General features: G+C 50.2%; 1 protein-coding gene across 3 annotated transcripts; it reads left to right on the top strand.

Annotated features, from left to right (window-relative positions):
- Nucleotides 1-6,943: 6,943 nt before the first annotated feature.
- Nucleotides 6,944-18,916, top strand: NODAL (nodal growth differentiation factor). Of its 3 annotated transcripts, none has more exons than XM_082424567.1 (3): nucleotides 6,944-9,278; nucleotides 13,737-14,434; nucleotides 16,048-18,916. In XM_082424567.1, the coding sequence occupies exons 2-3, from the start codon at nucleotides 13,745-13,747 to the stop codon at nucleotides 16,198-16,200; spliced, it is 843 nt and encodes a 280-aa protein (XP_082280693.1). In that variant the 5' UTR covers nucleotides 6,944-9,278; nucleotides 13,737-13,744; the 3' UTR covers nucleotides 16,201-18,916. The 3 variants fall into 3 exon arrangements, with proteins under 3 accessions (XP_082280693.1, XP_082280692.1, XP_082280694.1); XM_082424566.1 differs by lacking the exon at nucleotides 6,944-9,278 and adding an exon at nucleotides 9,294-9,752; XM_082424568.1 differs by lacking the exon at nucleotides 6,944-9,278 and adding an exon at nucleotides 9,835-13,052.
- Nucleotides 18,917-18,966: the final 50 nt, after the last annotated feature.

Consider the following 18,966-nt stretch of genomic DNA (forward strand, 5'->3'; position numbering starts at 1 on the left):
GGTCACATGCTGGTCTGGCTTGAGCTGAGAGGAGGCCCTAGATGTCCTCGCCCCCTCCCCTCCTGCATGCCAATCTAACTGGTACTAATTCAGACCAATACCCTCTCCCCCTCCCCGCCCTGCTCTTTGGGAGTTTCCTTGACTGGACTCCCCAGCAGGGCAGCGCCCTCTTACCAGTGGGGAAGGAACACAGTTCTGAGGGGTGTAGTCCACAGGGAGGATGGAAAAGGGGAGCTGAGAGCTGGGGTGGGAGTGGGGAGGGCAAGAATGAAGAGAGCCAGGAGTAGGCTGGGAAGGGGGCTGGGCCGGGGTCTCCCGGGGAGGGAAGCCAGTGTGGCCAAGACTGGAGCTGAGGAAGCACAGCCTCCTGCAAGCCTCACAACCCTGATCCTCTGGCTCTGAAACAGCAGAGGAGATAGTCAGAATGAAGGTTAGGGTCAAAACAGACCTGGAGTCCAATCCAGCCGAGCTGTTTAGCACCAACTTGACCCTGGGCAAGTGTTTAAGCAATCCAGCCCTCAGTTTTGTCATCGGTAAAACGGGAATCATTATAGAACACAGTGTGAAAGGAGCTCCTTAGAGTTGTGCATAAGGCATGTGTCCAAAGCACTCAGCACTATGCCCGGCACAAAGGTAACAGCTGGCTTTCAACATGTTTTTCCATCTATGAAATGGACACAGGTTTGGCTCAGCCCTCCCCTCACCCCCAATTCCCAGGTGTCTGGAGGTTCCGCCAGTAGCCATAGAATGAAAGGCTCTGAGGGTGAATGGTGGGTGAGAATGGATTCAAACTGCTTCCACTGAGTTATCTGCTTCATGAAAACTCTTCCTGCCCCACTGGGTCTCTGGTTAATCATATTAGCTCTCCAGGGCTTCCCTGCATACCCAGCCAGGTATGTGCATCTCCCTTCAAGCTGCCTTTGAAGTCTGGGGTTCTTTGATGTGAATGGGGGATGCACCAGCCTGGGATCCCTCTAGCCCTGAGGTCAGTGGCTAACAGGGCACAGGGCTTGCGCGGGGGTGGGGGTGGGAGAGTTGGAAATACAAGTCCCCCGCGTGAGTTACCCCACGTGCAGGCTTTGGAGTCAGACTGCCTGGCCCCAAATCCCAGCACTGCTATTAATTAACTGCATGACCTTGGGCAAGTTGCCCGGCCTCTCCGAGCCTCAGACTCCTCAGCTGTAGAAAGAAGCCAGCAGAAGCATCTACCTTGTGTGTCTGTGGAAAGACAGAAGAGAGGGAAGAAAAGAGAAAGAGATGATGCTGTGTTTTCCATCTTACCTGATAAGGCTCTCTGGAAGGGCAGGGATTCCTGGGTCCCATTCCAGGCCTACTGAGCCCATAGACCTATGAGACTTTGGAGTCCTTAAAGTTTAGTGCATTCTTAAGCTGTAGTAGAAGTACAGGAGAATATACTATTTATTAGAATATACTTAATATTTAGTCGAATATACTTATATTCTATTAAGTATAGTTCTATTTCAGAAGTATAAATGCTACAAACTTACAAAGAACACAAAGTTTATCTAAATTTCTTTTGTTAAACAGTAAGAAATTTGGGAAAATAAAAAATATAAAAAATAAATTTCTTTTGTTTATTTAGTTATATGAATTCTTAATAGTAATTCTTATATTTTAAAAGTTTATTGTATTTATGTTCATTTTTACAGCTTTAGTAAAGTATAACTGACACACAACAACTGCAAATAAAGTGTGCATTTTGGTAAGCTTTGACACATGTATACAACTGCCACTACAATCAAGATAATGAACATATTTATCACCCCCAAAACTCTCCTGCTGAATCCTCCCTCTCCCCTCTCCTCCCAGACAACCACTGATCCACATTCTGCAGCTAATCTGCTTGTCTGCAAACATTAGTTTGCATTTTCTAGAATTTTATATGATTGGAATCATACAGTATATACTGTCTTTTGTCTGCTTGTTCAACTCAGCATCATTATTTAAGATTCATCCTTGTTATTTGTATCCATAGTGCATTCCTTTTTATTTCAGGTAGTACTCCAATGTACAGATATATGCCATTATTTGTTTATCCAATCATCCACTGTTTTGAATTTTGCATAATGAAATTTTAATTATGTTTTTTAAAAATAGCAAATGTTTACTAAACAAAAAATTTTAATTAAAAATGTATTATTAAAAATTCACAAAACTAGGGACTTCCCTGGTGGCGCAGTGGTTAGGAATCCGCCTGCCAATGCAGGGGACACGGGTTCGAGCCCTTGTCTGGAAAGATCCCACATGCCGTGGAGCAACTAAGCCTGTGCGCCACAACTACTGAACCTGCACTCTAGAGCCCATGCGCCACAACTACTGAAGCCTATGTGCCTAGAACCCATGCTCCGCAACAAGAGAAGCCACCGCAGTGAGAAGATTGCGCACCGCAATGAAGAGTAGCCCCCGCTGGCCGCAACTAGAGAAAGACAGCGCACAGCAATGAAGACCCAACGCAGCCAAAAATTAATTAATTAATTAATTTTTTAAAATTCACAAAACTAAATAGGTGTAAAAGGAATTTAAAAAATTAAACTATCAAAGGATGATTTTTGTAAGTTTCTATCATTTATATTTTTGAGGCTATTAAAGCTTAAAAGAGCACTAAAAATAGTACACTATGACTTTTGGGACTCCCTTTACTTTTAATAAGTGCCCCAGGGGATTATTATGCTCAAGCAGTTTTGGAAGACACTGAGCTAATAGTGCACATAAACCTCTTAGCATAGTCAGTGCCTGGTCCACTGTAAGCGCTCCCCAAGCACTCCTTACCCCCACAGGAAGCACTCCCCTAAGGGTTTGTTCTTAGTAGTGATTCTTTTCCTTGCCCTCCACACACACACACACACACACACACACACACACACACACACACAGCACGCATGCGCGCACGCATGTACACAGGCACAGAGCTTTCTCCCAGTCCCAGGCTCAGCTGGGTCATCAAACTCCAGTTCAACTCCAGGACCAGTGACTCTCTGTGGAAGGGAAATGGGGGGGTGGGAAGGCAAAGGCAGGGGTGGCAGACTGCGCTGCGGGAATCTCTGAGAAGCTTCTGGGGTGGGAAGAGAGGGACCCTCCTGGTGGTCTCTCTGTTTGTTTCCCAGGGCAGGCTGAGCCTTCACCTCCTGACCCTGTGGGAAGCACAAGTCGAGCCTCGGCTCCACCCAGGAGGGGCTGGGACGAGAGTCTGGCCACGGGAGCTGGAGGGAGCAAGAGATTTAGAATCAGACAGGCCTGGCCCTTACCAGTTCTACCATCTCGGGCCAGTCACTCTCTGGGAGGGAGAGACCAGCCCTGCTCAGGTCCCTCAGCTCCTGCAAGGATCAGGGGAGAGGATGGAGGCGAGAGGGCGGCATGAGCGATGCATGCAAAAGGTGCAATAACGTGAAGCATGTTCAAGAGGAGTCACAAGCGCCAGGAAGGCATTCTCTTGCTGGTGTCAAGACATCCGCAAGCCAAAGCAGGTGTACTGAGCACTTACTGAGCACCTACTATGTACCCCACATGTGCGCAGGAGAGTGAAGAACTTGAAACCAGAGGAAGCTGGTGACCTGCGGGGCTCATACCCTTTTGGTGGTGACTGGAGGAGAAGGGACTCCCCTATCCCCGCCTTCTTACCTCTGTGTCCCCTAGTCCAGGGACTAGGTTAAATGTATTCCTTCAACATATACGTACTGAGTCCTAGAATCGAGAACTGTGCTGAGCACTGGGGGTTCAGTGGTGAACTGAACAGACAGGAGTCTGGCTGACAGCCCACTGCTGGGGAAGGGGAACAGACAAAAAATAAACAAACAGTACCAAAGTAAACAACTTAATTTCCAACCATGGAAGTGCTGTGGAGGAAATGAACGGGGTGACGTGATGGAGTGCAGGAGGTCCATTTAGACAGGGGAAAGGCCCCTCCTGTAAAGGAGGTAATAAACGACCGTGTGGGGACATGGCAATATCCAGTCTGGCTTCCAGAGTCAGAATGACTGAGTATCCATCTCAGCCTTACCGTTTGCAAGCATTCCATCCTGGGCAAGGGGCTTAACTCTGCAGAGCCTCAGTTTTCACACCTGTAAAATGGAAGTAAATATCCAGTCTGCTTCATGGGAGTGATAGGAAGGGTAAATTAGATAATTCAAGCACATTATGGTAAGTACTTATTAATAAGTGACTTTTAAAATTTTATTTTTATTTATTTATTTTTGACTGCGTTGGGCCTGCGCGCAGGCTTTCTTTAGTTGAGGCGAGCGGGGGCTACTCTTCGTTGTGGTGCACTGGCTTCTCACTGTGGTGGCTTCTCTGCACAGCCTCTAGGCGCACGGGCTTCAGTAGTTGTGGCGCACAGGCTTAGTTGCTCCGCGGCATGTGGGATCTTCCCAGACCAGGGCTGGCACCCGTGTCCCCTGAATTGGCAGGCAGATTCTTAACCACTGCGCCACCAGGGAAGCCCAATAAGTGACTTTTTAAATATTTATTTATTTAGGCTGTGCTGGGTCTTAGTTGCAGCACATGGGATCTTTATTTTAGTTGTGGCATGCGGACTCTTAGCTGCGGCATGCATGCGGGATCTAGTTCCCTGACCAGGGATCGATCCCAGGCCCCCTGCATCGGGAGCGCAGAGTCTTACCCACTGGACCACCAGGGAAGTCCCATGGTAAGTTCTTATTAAATAATAGATTATTTCTATTTCATCCAGCCTGGGCCAGGTACCCACAATCCATGGGTTAGTTGGAGAAGGACAATGGGGTGGGCTGATCCCGAGCCTGCACTTCCAAACTGATTCCGGAGTGTCTTACTCTCATCCAATATACAGCAAGTGTCTCAAACTCATTTGTCTTTAGGGCCAGGCACATGGGTGCAGTAAGTTAAGGAGTGGAGGGGACTGTGCCGCTCCTTAGAGAACAGACCCTGCCTAAAGGAAGCAGATCCTATTCAGCTTAAGGGAACGCTTGCTTTGTTAAAATGAGGGCCTAGCCCTTTCCATTTCTTAAATGATGAAAACAAACTATTTTCTGCAAAATCTTATGAACTTTCAGTATTGGTGATTTAAATAAAAACCTTTCAAAACACTGTTGGGAGCAGACAAAACACTGTGGATCAGCCAAGGTGGGCTGCAGGCAGACTTGCAAGCTCTACCTACCAAGGCCAGGCCCTTTGCTGAACACTGCAGAATACAGAGCCAGCCAGCAGCAGGCTCCTGGTGGAAAACTCCGAGGGGCTCCAGGGACCAGAGCCTGAAGGGGGAAGGAGGCCACGTGGACGAGGAGACCCTTGAGCTGGATTCTGTGGGATAAATAGGTGTATTTTGTGTGAATGAAGAGGAGGCAAAAATCATTCTGGGCAGAGCAAGAACAGCTCTGAACTTTGGGGAAGGGTGGGTGTTTCCATGGGGCCAGAGTGCATTTGGGGTACAAGGGGATTGTAGAGGAAGGCTGAGGTCTCTATCTCCAGATCACAGAGAGAGCCACGTGTGCCCAGTAGAGGCACCTAGATGGGCCCTCCAAGACCAGCAGTGAGGGGTACAGGAAGGGCACCAAGTACCGGAGGTGGAAGCCAGAAGCCTGTGTTTAGTCCCGCCTCTGCCATTTGCGGGACTGCATCAGGCTGAGGATCACAGCAAGCAATGGTCAGCTAGGAAGCAGGGGCTGGGGCTTCAGAGACAGGAGTCGTCTGCACTTCCAGGGAGCTCACAGCCTGATGGCAGTTGCTCATGAGGGCTGGGACAACTGCTCCTCAGCGCTCTGCTTAGAAGAGGACTCTGCCAAATTGCTAGGGAGCTAGTGACAGGTTTGTAGAGGAAGCAGCAGTGTTTACGCTGTGTCTTGATAGGTGAGAAGGAGTTTACCAGGGAGATTAAGTGGAAACAGCAGGAGGCTGCATGGAGAAGGAGCATGTGAAAGGCAGAGGTGTGCTGGGAACCTGTTCAGGAATGTGGACCTCATTCAATCACCTGACAAGTCCTTACTGAGTTCCTGTGTGCCAGGAGCTGTGCCAGGCATGGGAGGAGCGTGATAAAGCAGACGCCCTCCACCTTCAAAATAATGATGCTATTTAATTCCTCTGTACCTCAGTTTCCCCATCTCTAAAATGCCTTACATACCTTACAGAGCTTCAGGGAGGGGTAAACAGGATTACACAGGCTTCTATAGGCTAACATATATGCGAGGACAGCCAGTGTCACACTGATATAAGAAACGTTCATTAAATATGTGCGGAACTGAAATGCCTTCCTGCCCTGACTTCCTGAGAATCTAGCACTTGCCGGTAACCTGCCTTAGACTCCTAGATAAACAGGTTTGTTCAATGAATGAATAAACAAATGACCAAGCACTACTTTACACACATTTACTGCTTACAGCATTCTTGTCAAGTAGATACTATTCTTTATCTCCATTTTACAGCTGAGGGAGCAAATGCTTCAAGATGGTAAGTGATCTAATATGCCCAGGTAGCGATAGAGAAGGATCCAGAGTCTGCCTTCTGGCAGCCTGACCTCAGAGCCCCAGCACTTAACCCTGCATATCGTTGCTCACGTGGAGGAAGGGTCCAGAACGGCCCAATGGAAAGCATTCGAGAACTTCGAGGGACTTTGCTCCCCACTCTCCAGCCAGCTGGGTTGGCCCTGAAAGGTTATCTCCCAGGTCAGGTAATCTGTCGGTCAGTCTGTCTGGGGCAGGGGAAGCGAGAAGGTGTCATTCCCCTCCTGGGAAGAAGGCACTTCTGGTCCTTCTTGCAGGAAACAGATCCTGGATGAACAAGTACCTTTTAAAAATGAAAAGAATGACTGTTAGCCTCCGTCCTGAAGACCGCCCCAGCTGGAGAAAGTTCAATGATGAATGGGCTTTGACAGAGTCCCTCTTGCTGGTCAGAGAGCAGGTCCCCAAAGGGCTTTGGGCCAATACACATCAGAAATGAGATGTGTCTGCTGCTCCCGGACCCTGGGAAAAGCAAGACTTTATTTGAGAGTTGTTTTTTTTTTTTTAAGTCTTAGGACAAGGCCCATGTCCATCCTCTCATCTATGGGGAAGCCAGAAGGCTATCAGCATGGGTTTGGGTAACAAGCAGTACACTTCACATACTGGCTGTTTTCACTTGTAAATGTGTGGCCTTGAGCAAGTTACCAGGTTCCCTCTGAGCCTCTGTTTTCTCATCCCTGAAGTGGGGATGATAATAAAATCAATGCAGTGATTACCAGAATGCCTACTGCATTAGGCGCTCAATAAGCGTTAGCTATTGTTATTATCAGTCATTTTAATTGAAATATTTACTGAGCTCCTACTATATGCCACATAGTAGGAGGGACACAGAATGAATAAAGCTTAATTTCAAGAAGCTTCTGGTCCAGTACGGGAAGGAGGTCATCTGTTTTGTTCCTTCCCTAATCCTGGTGGATAAGGCTACTACCTTCTGAATGCCCCTGTTTAAACAGGGACCCCCTGGATTCCAGGACATGTAGGTTTGGGGGAAGGCTGACCCCTATGCCTCTGTCTAACCACAATCTCTCATTGTTTTTTATTTATATATTCATAGCCTGGGTGAGGGCACCTTCTGCCTCTGGGGAGGGGTCTGATGCAGAGGGCCGGGACTGACAAGCCCCAGGCTGCAAGCCCCCAGGCTGGGGAAGTTGAATGACAACCACTGCGCACCCATAATAATCTGTATGCTTAAGGCTTTACAAAAACACCAGGTTTTAAGCACTTGCAAAGCATTTTAGCATTTGTTTTATTTAATCTTCATGGAAGGAAGTATCTCCAGTCATGGTTTACAGATGAGGAAACTGAACGCAGAGAGGTGGGTTCCAAGCTGTAACTAGACCCGAGCTCACCCAGGTTCTCAAAGTTGTCTGATAAGAATCATAGGGGTACTGGTTAAATATGTAGATTACCAAGGTCTCTCTCCAAATTCGAATGCTAAAGGCCTGGATTGAGACTCAGCAATCAGTAGTTTAACATACACCCCAGGTGATACTTTTCTTCAGGCAAGTCCAGACATAGTGCCATTCATTGATTAATTTACTCAGCCAAGATACTTTGGGTCCCAACCACGATATGTACTGGAGGGAGAGCACGATGAACAAGACAGTCCCCAGCTTTAGAAGGAACTAACAGTCGTCTGGCTGAGCATATTGTCCCGGTCCCGTGGTCGGCACAGGTCTACAACCCACATCTCTCCTAGGCAAGGCCCCTTCCTGCTGGCTGGGCCGGCTTCCACCTGGACACGGGTTTGGAGCTCCTAGCTGAGTCTGCTGGGCCTCCTTCCAATAACACCTGCTCAGGGCTGAGCGTGTGGTTCTTTGGAGCTGGAGGCATCCTGTGAAAGAAGCCTAGGTGTGCCTGGCACGTAGTGTTTCGGTAAATGCTGGCCAGCTGCTAATGTGCACGTCAGGGCTAGGAAAGGACTGGGGGGCGAAGGCGGGGGCATAACGAGCCCTCCAGTGTTGCAGAAAATAGCTGGGGCCTGAACAAGGGGCAGAGATTTACATTTCTTTAAAGGTAATTTCAGCTTCAACCTGACTTTGCACCTGAAGGGAGGCCAGACAAGGACCACTCTTGTGTAGGTGAGGAAAGCAGGGCCCAGAGAGAGGAAAGTGAGAGGTCCTGGGTGAGCTGAAACCCAGGTCTCCAGGGTAACTGCCAGGGGAGGCAGGGACTGCAGGACATGGATGACACAGGCAACACCTTTTTCCTGAAACGCTTGGGGTGATGTGAACCTGTGAAGGAAGACCCTGATACCACCACAGGCGCTCCACTCACCCCGTTAGCTATGCCCTCGACTCCAGCTTCTGAGCACTTCCTTTTCCAGTGGAGAAGTCTGTCCTTCATCCTGGTCACTCCTGTCCTCTGTTTTCTCCAGGAGAGAGCTTCAGTATTTGAAGCAGGTCCCCATGGACCTTCGTCTGGCACTCATCTTTTTTGTTCCAGCAATTCCCAGTACCCAGTATTTTTTCAGAGGCTAGCTCTCCAGACAGGCCCTGCCGTATAAGGCGGGGGTTGCTCCCAGAGGCCATCTGGACGGTGTCCTGGAAGGCTGCACGGTGCCAGGCTGGGCTGAAGCCTCCCAGGCCAGTGTGGGGCTGCACCCTGCCCGAGAGCCTCCAGGAGCCACAGCTTTCATTCTCTATCTGCTCCTGGTTGAGCCAGACATCTATTTGGAACCTGGAGGAAGAGGAAAGGGCAGGGACCCCAGGTGGGGGAGAGTAAGGAAGACATCCTTCTGACCTGGGAGTTCGCCGGCGACAAGCCAGCTGAGTCTTGGAAAAAAAGCCTGGAGTAAGTAGCAGAGTGCCAGGGTGTCCAGACTGGGCGAACTAGACGGTCCCTGGACCTAACAGCTCCTCCAATTTTTCAGGTCTCCTCCCTACCAGGCTCAGGTCTCACTCGCCCCCAGCAGGTGGTCCCTCTGGGGGCCACCCCCGGTGACGGGGGCTGGGCTGGGGGGTGTTATCCGACCTGAAAGCTTCCCCTAGGGAGGAAGGGCAGGGGCGGGGCGCCCGCGAAGGCCCAGGATATAAGGGACGGAGGCTGGCCTCGGGCCCCGCCACCCCACCATGCACGCCCACAGCCTGCCGTTGTTCCTCCTGCACGCCTGGTGGGCTCTCCACCAGGCGGGCGCCACGATGGTACCCCCGGTGCCCCCTCGAACGTGGGGGCAGCCCTCGTCGCCATCCCCTCTTGCTTATATGCTGAGCCTGTACCGCGAACCGCTGCTCCGGGCGGACATCATACGTAGCCTGCAGGCGCAAGGTAGGCTGCCCCGCCCCGCCCCGCCCCGCCCGGCTCGGCTGGACCCCCGGGGCGCCTTGGGCGCTCCCGCGCGGGACTCCGGGAGAGCGCTGGAGCGGCAGAGGCTGCGGCACTGTGCCGGGGACGTGCCATTGAAAACGTATCCGCACGCTTGAAGGGCACGTTCAGAGGCTGGGGCTGACGGTGTCTCGGCGTCTGCCTTGGCTCGGGAGACAGGGTTGGTGGCACCCGGGGTGTGTCCCGGACTGAGACCTCTGCGTTCTGGTCTTGTTTAGGGTGGGTAAAGCGCGGGACTATAGGGTGGAAGACTGATTGTGCCACTGCTTATCTGTGCCGTCTTAAACTACTGTAATCTCCGGGCGCCTCGGTTTGCACATCTGTAGCATAGGGATAATAGTGCCTCCCTTATTGGACTGGCGAGGGCTACGGACAACGCACATAGAACGCTTAGCACAAAACCAGGCATAGTAGTACATGGTCGTTATTATTGCTACAATTATTTTGTCTTGTCAATTTTTTTTTTTTTTTCTTTTCGCGAGTGAGGGTGAACGGGCCCCGGGGTCTGGCGTTGGGAGTGTCTCAGGCTGAGACTGAGGTTCGAAATAGGGTATCAAGCATGTAACATCAGGGATTAGGTTTCAGAAATTCGTGATTAGAGAGGAAATGCCCCGAAATCGAGAACTGCGGCAGGCTTGGGTCATCCAGCCCAGGCAGGGTAGGTGTCAGTGTCCCGGACGACACCGGGTTCGGGGCCTAGATTTGGAGCGGGCGAGGTCACTCCCATGGTGACCTTGAGAGTATCACCCGCGAGGATGAGACAGCGTGCGTTCTGGGCACTGGGCGCACGTAGACGTTGAGAAGAGGGAGCCCTTCCCGCGGGGCTCCTCTACTCCGGGCAATCCACATCCTAGAGCCCGGGGTGGCCCCTGCCTGCCTGCACCTCTCTCTGCCTGCCGGGCCAGACGGCCCTCCCCCGGAGTTCGGGCGAAATCCACATCCGATAATCTGATTTGACGGCCACCCGCCGGCCCCTTGTGATCTGGGGGTGGGGGCTCCTAGCTCCCTGGCCAGCCGCGTCTGGGGTCAGACGGCCAGTGACCCTCTCCGGAAGGGTCATCTGGGGACTAGTCAGACTAGGGACACCCGGGGGGCGGAGCAATTTGAAAATTACTGGAGTGCTCTGCCCTGCCAGAAAGTTGGGGTTGGGGGGGGTAGGTGGATGAGCAAAGAGTGGGAGGCGCACTTTTCCAATTCACTCCCTCCTTCCAGAGAGTTCTGGAAGGTTTGTGGTGATTTGACAGTCTGGGAGTCTGGGAAACTGGGCTCTGGTCCCTCAAACCCTGCTTCCCAATTCCCCATGTGTCCCTGGCGTATCAGCTGACTTTTCTAGTCTCCCCTTTTGTAAAAATAAAGTGCCCGGCTTTCTTTCTACCTCATTTGTGTGAGTGTGGTACCTTTCCATCTTGGGTTTATTTGTAAGCTGCACAGGATAAGGGGAAATGGGTGTTGGAATCTAACCAAATCAGGTTTGCATCCCTGTCCTGTGTCTTTCACTGTTTAACCATCTTCACCTTGGACCTTAGTTTCTTCATCTGCAAAATGGTGATAAAGGTGGGGAGGATTTAAGGAGACAAGGCTTATAAAACACTTGGCATGAGGGAAGCAGTTAATGGTAATTACCCTCATAATTTATAATAATGTAGGGTGGGAACTCGGTGTCATACTCACCCTCTTTTTCTACAGAGTCCCTGACTCTAACTCAACACCCTGTTTGAGGGGAAAGGAACCCAAGATCATGAGCCCAACCACTTCCTTCTTTAGAATTGGAAGTGGGTAGAGATTTCGCTGGGGCCCATGTGGCCAAATCTGCATTCAGTCTGTGGATGGGTTTCAGGGTGTCCATGAACCCTTCTTATAACCACCCCCAAATCACATTTATTGTGTTAGTAGGAAATGCAGTTTTTCTGGGGAGAGCATTCTTGGCTTTTATCAGGCATTGGTGACCCTCAAAGATTAGACCCCCCCCCCCCATTATTCTAAGATGAACCAGAGCCAGATCTAAGAGAACCTGTTAGCACTGTGACCTGGGGAGCCCTTGGCTGCGGGTAGGGTAGTGGGGTCTCAGACTCTTCCAGCAGAAAGGAGTATCCTCCTCCCTGCCCCTGCATCCACACTGCCATCCCAGCAGCAGATGACTTTGTTCCCCGGTCCAGGTCCCTCACTGCCTGGACATCTTCATTTCTAACTTGGACTTGGGTAATAATGAGGCGGCAGTTGATGATGGCCATTTATTGCACTTTGGTGGTTGTGCTGGGCAAAGCACTTTACACACATTATCTCAGTAAATCTCAACACCCCTGTGAGGTGGATACTATTACCATCTCCCTTTTACCCAGAGGGAAACTGAGGCCCAGAGAAAGCTGGCTGCCCAGTGTGGCAGCAAGTGGCAGAACTTGATCCATCATGGGAGACACCAGGCCCCTCCTCTTAAACACTGAGCTGGAATGCCTTCCTCTAAAAAGCCATTTGTGGATACTTGAGATAGTGTGTTTTAAGTCCTGGTATAGGCGGAGCTGTAGAGGAGTTGCTACATGTCACGGGGTGGTGCTGCGAAGGGCAGTGGGTGGTGTCAGCCTCCTCCCCACACCTCTGGGGAGTTGCTAGTCAGGGGCCGGTTATTGCCTCCTGCAGGTGCTAATGAGAAGGGAAGTGGAAATTAAGTGAAAAAGAACATCTAGGGATGGGCTGGGAGAAGCTTCAGGATGCTGAAGCTGGGAATTACGCCCTTCTAATGCAGGCTGGACTTCCCAGAGAAATCCACTTACTATCTGACCAAAGATGTTCTATGAGACAAAGAACCAAAAAAACAAAACTCTTATGTGGTCTGCCCAGAGTGGACCTAAGTCAGAGATCACTACCTTCGGGATTGATTCGCCAAAGGGTTACTGTTTTTATTTCTAATGAATATCCTCTGCCTTTTATTTAGCAATAGACCTTCAAACATCTTCATTTCCCTGGGTCCTCATGACAATGCAGGGAAGGGTAGGGCATTACTATTCCCACTGCAAAGATGAAACTGGGCTTGAAAAAAGTTACAGATCACTTTTAGCTGACCTGAAAAATCCACCAATATGTGCTATTCCCAGACATCAGACCAAATTAGTCCAGGACTAAAATGAATGGAATGTGCTTCCCCATTCCTTTTCATTCAGTATGGGTTTCATTGTCTTGGGTGTGTGCTTGCTGTGTCTGCCCTGGTGTGTGGATGATCTAGAGTGGGAAAGGGTGAGCGCCCTGCAGGTAGGTAGGAGAGACCACTGGGTGGAAAAGTGCAAGGTCAGTGCACAGTCAAGCTTAGAATGTCTTTAGAAACCTATTTGTAAGGTTGCCAAGAACTCTTGATGTGTCTGCCTCTGTCTTTAGGAATTGGTGGGGGAAGGGGTGACCAGTCTTTGGCTTCCGTTGCCTATGCCTCCCTGGGAGCTCCAACCCTTATGATCTGTGAATCGACCTCATTGTGCTGTAAAACAGGCCACCCTTTCCAATGAGAAGACAAAGCCTGGCAAGCGGGACACAGGGTGGGTGGAAGCCCAGGATTTCTGTCAGAAAGCTCAGGGCTTGTCCTTAGATTGCATGTGTGAGGGGAGAAGGGAGAAGGAGACGAACTCATCCAATTTTTACCAATTGTTCTCTGGAGTGTCTTGAGGGGGAGCAGCAGAACAGTGATTTGGAGGTTGGGCTTTGCAGTTGGGCTTATTCTTGGCTTTGCCACCTTCCAAGAATGACACCTCACGCAGGTAATTTAACCTGAGACTCAATTTTTCTCATCTCTAAAATGGGTTCAATAACATGCCCAGCTCATAGGGTTAGGGTGACGATTCATATAAGGTAAGGGCTCAGTCATGAGCTATGGCTGTTGTTACACCAACTGAGGCTGCAGGAGGCCCCCACTCACCTGCTTCCTTCTGGCTTTTTCTCACCCAGATGTGGAGATGGATGGGCAGAACTGGACCTTTGCTTTTGACTTCTCCTTCCTGGGCCAAGAAGAGGATCTGGCATGGGCCGAGCTCCGGCTGCAGCTGTCCAGCCCTGTGGCCCTTCCTCCTGACGTCCCACTCTCAATTGAGGTTTTCCACCAGCCAAAGCTGAATGAGGATAAGGACCCACCCAACTGCCTAGAACGTCTTCGAATGGACCTGTTCACTGTCACTCTGTCCCAGGTTACCTTTTCCTCGGGCAGCATGGTCCTAGAGGTGACCAGGCCACTCTCCAAGTGGCTGAAGCACCCTGGGGAGCTGAGGGAGCAGATGTCCAGTTTGGCTGGAGAGTGTTGGCGGCGGCCTCCCACACCACCTGTCACCAATGTGCTCCTCATGCTCTATTCCAACCTCTCCCCGGAGCGGAGGCGGCTGGGGGGCTCCACTCTATTGTGGGAAGCTGAGAGCTCCTGGCGGGTCCAGGAGGGACAGCTCTCCCGGGAGAGGGGCAGGAGGCACCGTCGATATCACTTGCAGGACAGAAACCAACTGTGTCGGAAGGTCAAGTTCCAGGTGGACTTCAACCTGATCGGATGGGGCTCCTGGATCATCTACCCCAAGCAGTACAATGCCTATCGCTGTGAGGGCGAGTGTCCTAACCCCGTGGGGGAAGAGTTCCATCCAACCAACCACGCATACATCCAGGTGTGATGCCGAGGCCTGGGGAGGGGAGGCAGTAAGCTGTGGGGGAGAATTGTCCTTACTACCAGATCAGGACCCTGGCTTTGCTGTTAGGTTACTGTGTTCATTCACGCACAGTTATTCGAGCACCTACAATGTGCCAGGTTCTGTAACAGGTTTTAAGGATATAGAGATGACCAATGATAACATCCTCAGAGAGCCTACATGGAGTCATGCCTTGTCAGGTGACCCTGAACACACTGCTTTCCTGGGACTTTTTCCTTCTGTCATAAAATTAGGGGTGGGGCATGTAGACTGGAGGGTCTCAGTTCCTCCCACTGCCCTGACATTCTAGGAAAGGAAGTTCAGAATTTGGGGTCTGGGAATAGACAGGCCTGGGTTTGAATCCTATTCATTAGCTATGTGATATTGATCAAGTTGCTTACTCTCTCTGAGCCTCAGTCTCCTCACCTGTAAAATGGGGATAGCAATGCCATACTTCTAGGGTTACATGAGATGATATGCATACCACATGTGTAGTATCAATAGTTAGCAGCTAACAGGTATAATGTTGTCTTACCATTACTAGAAGTCTGTAACTCATTGATGCAATGGGGGCCGCGTTTATGAGGCCAAGGTAGAGAGAATACTGTTCCAGCCACTGTACTTTTGCTGCCTAAAAACAGGAGTTGGACACATTTTGCAGGAGTAATAAAGCCAGAGACTACCACCAGGTGCCACTAATCAGCCTATGGTCTAGAAGGTGGTGGAGGGAGAGGAATGGAAGGAAAATGAGGTGGAGAAAGCAGAGAACAGAGCTTATATATGGTGGTCCTGACCTGCTCTCAAAGGTCACACGGGATCAAAGTGTTTTTATTTTCACTCTATGAAGCCTAGACTGAGAATCTCTTGGACCTGTATGTAGTACATCCTCCATGCCAAGCCTCAGGCAGGGTCCAGAGGCTCTGGGGAGAATGTGAGCTGAGCTCATGAGAGAGAGGCAGTGGTGGGGGCTGGTATCCTAGAGGACCTGTCCGGGGCACAGGCCCTCCTGAGTCTCTCCCAGGCCCCACTTCTGTCCACCAGCCTACCTGCAGCACGATCACAGGGAACCAGAGACCCAGACAGTCCCAGTCACCAAATCTAACACTGATCTGAAAAGCCACCACTGGACCACAGGGACAGGGCCCAGTTCCAAAATGCCAAGGGCTTGTTACCTTTTCTCCCGTTGACTCTGTTTGCCCTTCTCTGGGCAACAAAGCAAATCCCACAAGAATTTCCGCATGACTCTCTTCTGCTTCATATTTCTGGAACTAAACCAGGAGTTTCTTGGAATATTTTTGAAGTTGGTATTCACTCTAGACTAGAACAATAGGAGAACATATGTTACCTACTGCTCTACCCAGATACAGCTTTTAGAATCTTCTGTTTAAAGGCTGTTTAAAAAAAGAGTTATTTTAGATATTAGAGTTGATGATGTTTTGGCATTCTGATTCCTTTATGAAAAGAATTTTCTATTTTTGCCCCCAGAAACTGATTTTAACTCTCTGTAACTTTTTCACCCTTTACCCAGAAATGACACCATTCTGACCTCACCACTGGGATGTGAATTGACCCCCCTGTCCTCCCTTTCACAGAGTCTGCTGAAACGGTACCAACCCCACCGAGTCCCTTCCACCTGCTGTGCCCCAGTGAAGACCAAGCCCTTGAGTATGCTGTACGTGGACAATGGCCGAGTCCTTCTAGACCATCATAAAGATATGATTGTAGAAGAATGTGGGTGCCTTTGAGGAGCTCCTGCAGGTGTGTTGGATTTGCCTGTACCCTGGAAGGTTGGGAAGCTCCTAGAAGACATGATAACCATCTAATACAATGAGGAGAAACAAAGAGGGGGAAAAGTTCCTCTGTCCACCAGACCTAAGGAGGAAGGGCTGCCACCCTGTCCTTGAAGGCTCTGTGGGGTCTGGTTGAGCACAGAGGAGAGGGAGGAGGAAGCCTGTGAAGCAGGCTTGCTGGGTTTTCTCTTTGCTGAACAGACAGTAGCACGTGAAAGCACTAGTGCAAGAGTCCTTTAGCTGACTTTTTTCAACCCATGATCCCCTGGAAATTGTATGCAAGAGCTGGAGCATATGTGCATTTATTTTTGAGGTGGGACAAGGTTGTATTTAACTTTCGTGTATTCTCAAAAGTGGCCTTTGACATACACCCACCCACACCCTTGCCGCCTGAAGATTAAGTATCGCTATGTAAAATTAAAAACAGTCCACCGGCTTTGGTTGCCTCAGGCTGGGTCAGGGAGCCACCGCAGAGTGGCTCTCTGCTAATGAGTTGTACATACAATAAAGCCATTGTATAGTTCTCCTAGGCCAGCTGGTGCCTTTGAAGGGCGAGGCAGGAACTCGTCCAAGAGAACTGGCCATGTTGGACTACAGAAGCTGGAGCCCTGGGGCGTCCCCAAGTCAGTCTGCTGTGGCGGGCACAATCCATCCAAGTCTATTAAAGCTCGTGACGGTTCACCTCAGTCTTGTCAATGCGTGCTGTTAATGAGGCCCCTGGGCTTCCTATCCATAGCAGTGAAGACACTGCCCTGGGTGGCAGACTTGGGTTATGGTCGCAGCTCAGCCACTGAGAAGCTGTGTGACCTCAGGTGAGTAATTCACTGCTCAGCCTCATCTTGTGAAATTAAAGCAGGCGGATGCTAGTGCGTTTCTGTGATTCTACTTTTCTCTCGCCAGCTGGCCTCATTGAGCACTGCCAAAACAGGGGCTCTATTTTTTTTTGTTTGGCAGGGCGAGGGGACCATTTTATTGGGAATGTCAGTCCACAGTAAACTTACCCTGCTTTCCTAAGAAGCCCATAGACTAATGCTCCAACCTTAGGAAAAATGATTCCAATCTTGTGGGAATACTTGAGTTTAGAGGGGACTCAAACTTGACTTGGTTGAGTCAAGGTAGTAATCCTGGCCCAGGAAGGGCTTGGCTAGGCTAGAGCCAGGCCTGGGCCTGAGAAACCTCAATGCCCTGATTCAGCAACAAAACCGATCCAGTTGCTCATTCCCTGGAGTGGAAATAACCTGCCCTCCCCACAATTCAGAATCACAATAGGATTCTGCATTTGACTCTACTTAGAAAACAGTAGAGCTGGGGAGGCCTTGTGAGGTCAATTTTTGTACCATCCTCTTTCCTAAATGAGACTCCAGTGAGGCCTAGTGGCCTGATGCTACAGCTAGGAGTGGCAGGGCCAAGAGCTGAGCTCTGGTCTCTGGAGCCCCAAGGGCACCGTCCTTCATACCATCTAGGGGTCTTTGCTCTCTTAGCTTTGGGTCAAGGCCTTAGCCTTTGGAACCAGACATTTGAAACCCCACTTCCACTACCAAACTTAAGTTCTTGGGAGTAAAAATCCTATCCCAGGGCTTTAGAGCATCCTCTGTACTAAATGGGTACCCAACTGTTCTTCTATGGTTGGGGCCAGGGAAGCGAAAAGGTCAAGCTATTTGTGGCTATAGCTTGTGGGAGCGTTTACAGTTAGCAGCTCTACCAACTCACAGAACAAACCCCACTGACGACAGGACACCGCCTCGTATCAAGCAGAAGACGCAGGCACAAAGGAGTGAAAGGACGTCTTGCTGACCCCTGCTAAAAGCTTACTGGGCGGTGTGTCAGCGGCAGAGGCCTTCTGCTGCCTGGCCAGAGGTATTTGGGGCTGAGCCTACAACACAGCTCCGTGCTCTGGACCCTACCTGCTAGTGCAGGCTTTGTTAAGTCTGAGGAAATGCTGCCTATGGGAACTGAGTCCTGCCCTACCCTGAGGGCCAGGAAGGGGCTTTCAGAGAAGTCAGACGTATTTTAACTTGCTCTCAAGGCAAAGGTCTCCTTCCGCTGTTCCTGTAGCAGTGCCAAGTCAGTAGCCGACTGGGGGAAACTGGCTGCATTACTCTCCTTGGCTGGGGAAGTGGGCGGGCCTGGTACAGGGAGGAGTGGAGAAAAGGTAAAAAGCAGAAGCTGGGAAGCGGCTGTGACTCTCACACAGCAACACAGTCGGGTTAATCTCCATCATGTAGTCTCCCCTTTTACTAGCAGTAAAAGCCTTATCCCTCTATCCTAAATTGCCTTTGAAGTTGATACCCTATTTGCCTTTGGGGCAAAGTAAAGGATGTATGAAATGGCTTTCAAGATTATCTTCCCTTGAAGAGATTATTTCGTCCTTCTAGGGGTCACACAAGCCTGCTCCACTCCCAAACTTGCACATTCTGGGGAAAAGCAGACCCAGCTGACCCACCTCTACTTGTCACACTGAGCTGTAACTGAGCTCTTGACATACCTGCCACTGGGCTAAGTGCTTTCCATGATCCCACCTGAGCCCACAGCCACCCAGGTAAGACCTACTTCTTAACCCTATTTTAGAGGACACCAAAGCTTAGAGAGACTGGGAATCCTGTCAGAGAGAATGTGGCTGCTACTAAGTGGTACAGCAGGAATTCAAGCCTATCTTACTCCAAAGCCTGTGCCCTAAACCTCTACGCTGTTTTGTTCTGTGGACCTGTTTACACGGTCCAC

The sequence above is a fragment of the Balaenoptera physalus genome (assembly GCF_965194825.1).
Source record: "Balaenoptera physalus genome assembly, chromosome: 14".
Lineage (NCBI taxonomy): Eukaryota > Metazoa > Chordata > Mammalia > Artiodactyla > Balaenopteridae > Balaenoptera > Balaenoptera physalus.